This window comes from Impatiens glandulifera, chromosome 6, assembly GCF_907164915.1.
Source record: "Impatiens glandulifera chromosome 6, dImpGla2.1, whole genome shotgun sequence".
Taxonomy (NCBI): Eukaryota; Viridiplantae; Streptophyta; class Magnoliopsida; order Ericales; family Balsaminaceae; genus Impatiens; species Impatiens glandulifera.
This window is the reverse complement of record NC_061867.1, coordinates 55,423,021-55,425,076: the sequence shown is the minus strand read 5'-3', so window position 1 is coordinate 55,425,076 and position 2,056 is coordinate 55,423,021. Positions and strand designations below refer to the sequence as shown.

Here is a 2,056-nt window from a genome sequence, read left to right as displayed (position 1 = left end):
AATTCATATAAACAAGTTTAATATTTAAATTAAAGAGTGTATGTATGTCAAGGGCTTATTTGAAAATTTATAAAAAAAATTTGAGAAATGAACAGTAACTACGCATATATGGGTTTTTTTTGTTTAGGGAGAGAGTAAATTCTCATTTTGGGTATGCGTATGGTGGCCGGTTGGAGCAAAAATGGGAATGCGTTTGCGTTTTGGTGTCCGGTTGGAGATGGTCTAAGGACACAATTTTTTTAGCTTTCCTTATCTCATTCCTCAATGGCAGCAACGAAGAAGAAGATTCCTTTAGTAGAAATCATCTCAAAGGAGATGATAAAGCCATCATTACCCACTCCCTTTCATCTCCGTACATACCAAATCTCTTCCCTCGATCAATTGGCCAATCTCATTTACACCCGGGTAGTTTTCTTCTACAATCCTCCTTTCGCCGGAGAAGATGCTGTTTCCGGGGAAACTAATGACATTATTCAAGTTCTCAAGAGTTCACTATCCGAAACCTTGACCCATTACTACCCTCTTGCCGGAAAGTTCGTGGCGGAGGATGACTTGATTGACTGCGACGACTCCGGCGCTGAGTTTACCACCGCCGTCATTGTCGGCGGCGGGGAAGATGGTGAATTTTTGGTGGGTTTTGATAATATTGAGTTTTAATTTAAGATTTGGTAATATGGGGGTTATTGATGATTATTGTTTTTAATAGGATGCAATCGAGAATCCAGATATGGGTTTTCTCGAAAAACTAGTTAGCAAGGAACATAATATTACAAAAACAGAGGATGTGATTCTAGCTGTTCAAATAACCCGATTTCCTGCCGGCGAAGTCACAGTCGGAGTTTGTATTTCTCACAAGATATCAGACGCAGCCACATTATGCTCCTTCATGAAATTATGGTCGGCGGCGGCAAGAATCTTAATCTCCGGCGAATCGAGTTTCAATGAACTGATTCCTCTAGGACCTGTTTTAGACGCTCCGAGAATATGGCCTTCCGTTCCCGGATTAACCCGTCCATCTATCATCTTCAATGAAGAGAAAATAATAGTGAAAAAGTTTGTTTTCAATTCTTCGAGTTTAGCGAGACTGAAATCCGAGTTGTCGGTAGGAGGAGACATCGTTCCAACGAGAGTAACATCTATGATGGCGCTCATTTGGCACACCATAATGAATTCTTCATCTGGACCACAGACACCGACGAACCATGTGCTTGCATTGCCATCAAACATTCGCAAAATAATGTCTCCGCCTCTCCCCGATAACACATTAGGGAATATAATAAAACTTGTGGCGGTGGGGAATTGTGTGGATGGTGTTGCTCTTGAAGTGGTTTTGGGTATGATAAAGGAGGCGATTGGAAAATTGGATGATGAATACGCTAAGAAAGGGGTGCCATCACTAGAACCATTTTTGAAAGTGTTTTCTTCTGAGTTTAAATTGAATATGACTATAATAACAAGTTGGTGTTGGTTTCCTTTTTATGAGGTTGATTTGGGATTAGGCAGGCCGGTTTGGATGACTTGTTTAAGACGACCTAATTTACCAGACATTTTATTACTTGATGGACCGGATGGAGGAATTGAGGCATTGATTGGGCTAAATGTGGAGACAATGGACAAGTTTGAGAAGAACCCCAATATCATTTCTTTTTGTGATCACTCAATTACATATGGATAAAACAGTGTTTGAGTTTCTTGTTTGTTTAAATAATCTATTTTTAATGTTTTTAGAGTTTGGGTTTTATGTTAATGTATTTTAGAATTAGGGTTTGATGCGACTTGTGTTTAATCAAAGAAATATATGGTATCTAATCTAAATTCCTAATAAAATCACGGTATTCAACTATTCATAGATAGATGTAATTACAATGGAGATAGAAAAATAAAATTTAGTGTTATGTAATTAGGTCATTGGAATGTAGAAGATTCCAACTGGTTTCTATGAGAACAATTGATGTTTTTTAAGACTCTTAAGCATTCATTATAAGAAACATTGATCAATTATTTTATTTCCTTGAGTGGAGGAACTAGAGATGACAATGCGTACTCTGTCGTCGGA

The 2,056-nt window shown here is 38.1% G+C and overlaps 1 protein-coding gene across 1 annotated transcript; it reads left to right on the top strand.

Annotated features, from left to right (window-relative positions):
- The first annotated feature begins 264 nt into the window (after positions 1 to 264).
- Positions 265 to 1,675, top strand: LOC124943945 (tabersonine-19-hydroxy-O-acetyltransferase-like). Its single transcript, XM_047484401.1, has 2 exons — positions 265 to 630; positions 707 to 1,675. The coding sequence occupies exons 1-2, from the start codon at positions 265 to 267 to the stop codon at positions 1,673 to 1,675; spliced, it is 1,335 nt and encodes a 444-aa protein (XP_047340357.1).
- Positions 1,676 to 2,056: the final 381 nt, after the last annotated feature.

Bases quoted from the DNA above. Each gene is read 5' to 3' on its own strand.
- LOC124943945 (XM_047484401.1), top strand. From the start codon at position 265: ATGGCAGCAACGAAGAAGAAGATTCCTTTAGTAGAAATCATCTCAAAG. The intron at 631-706 runs GTGGGTTTTGAT...TGTTTTTAATAG, and splicing joins GGGAAGATGGTGAATTTTTG to GATGCAATCGAGAATCCAGA.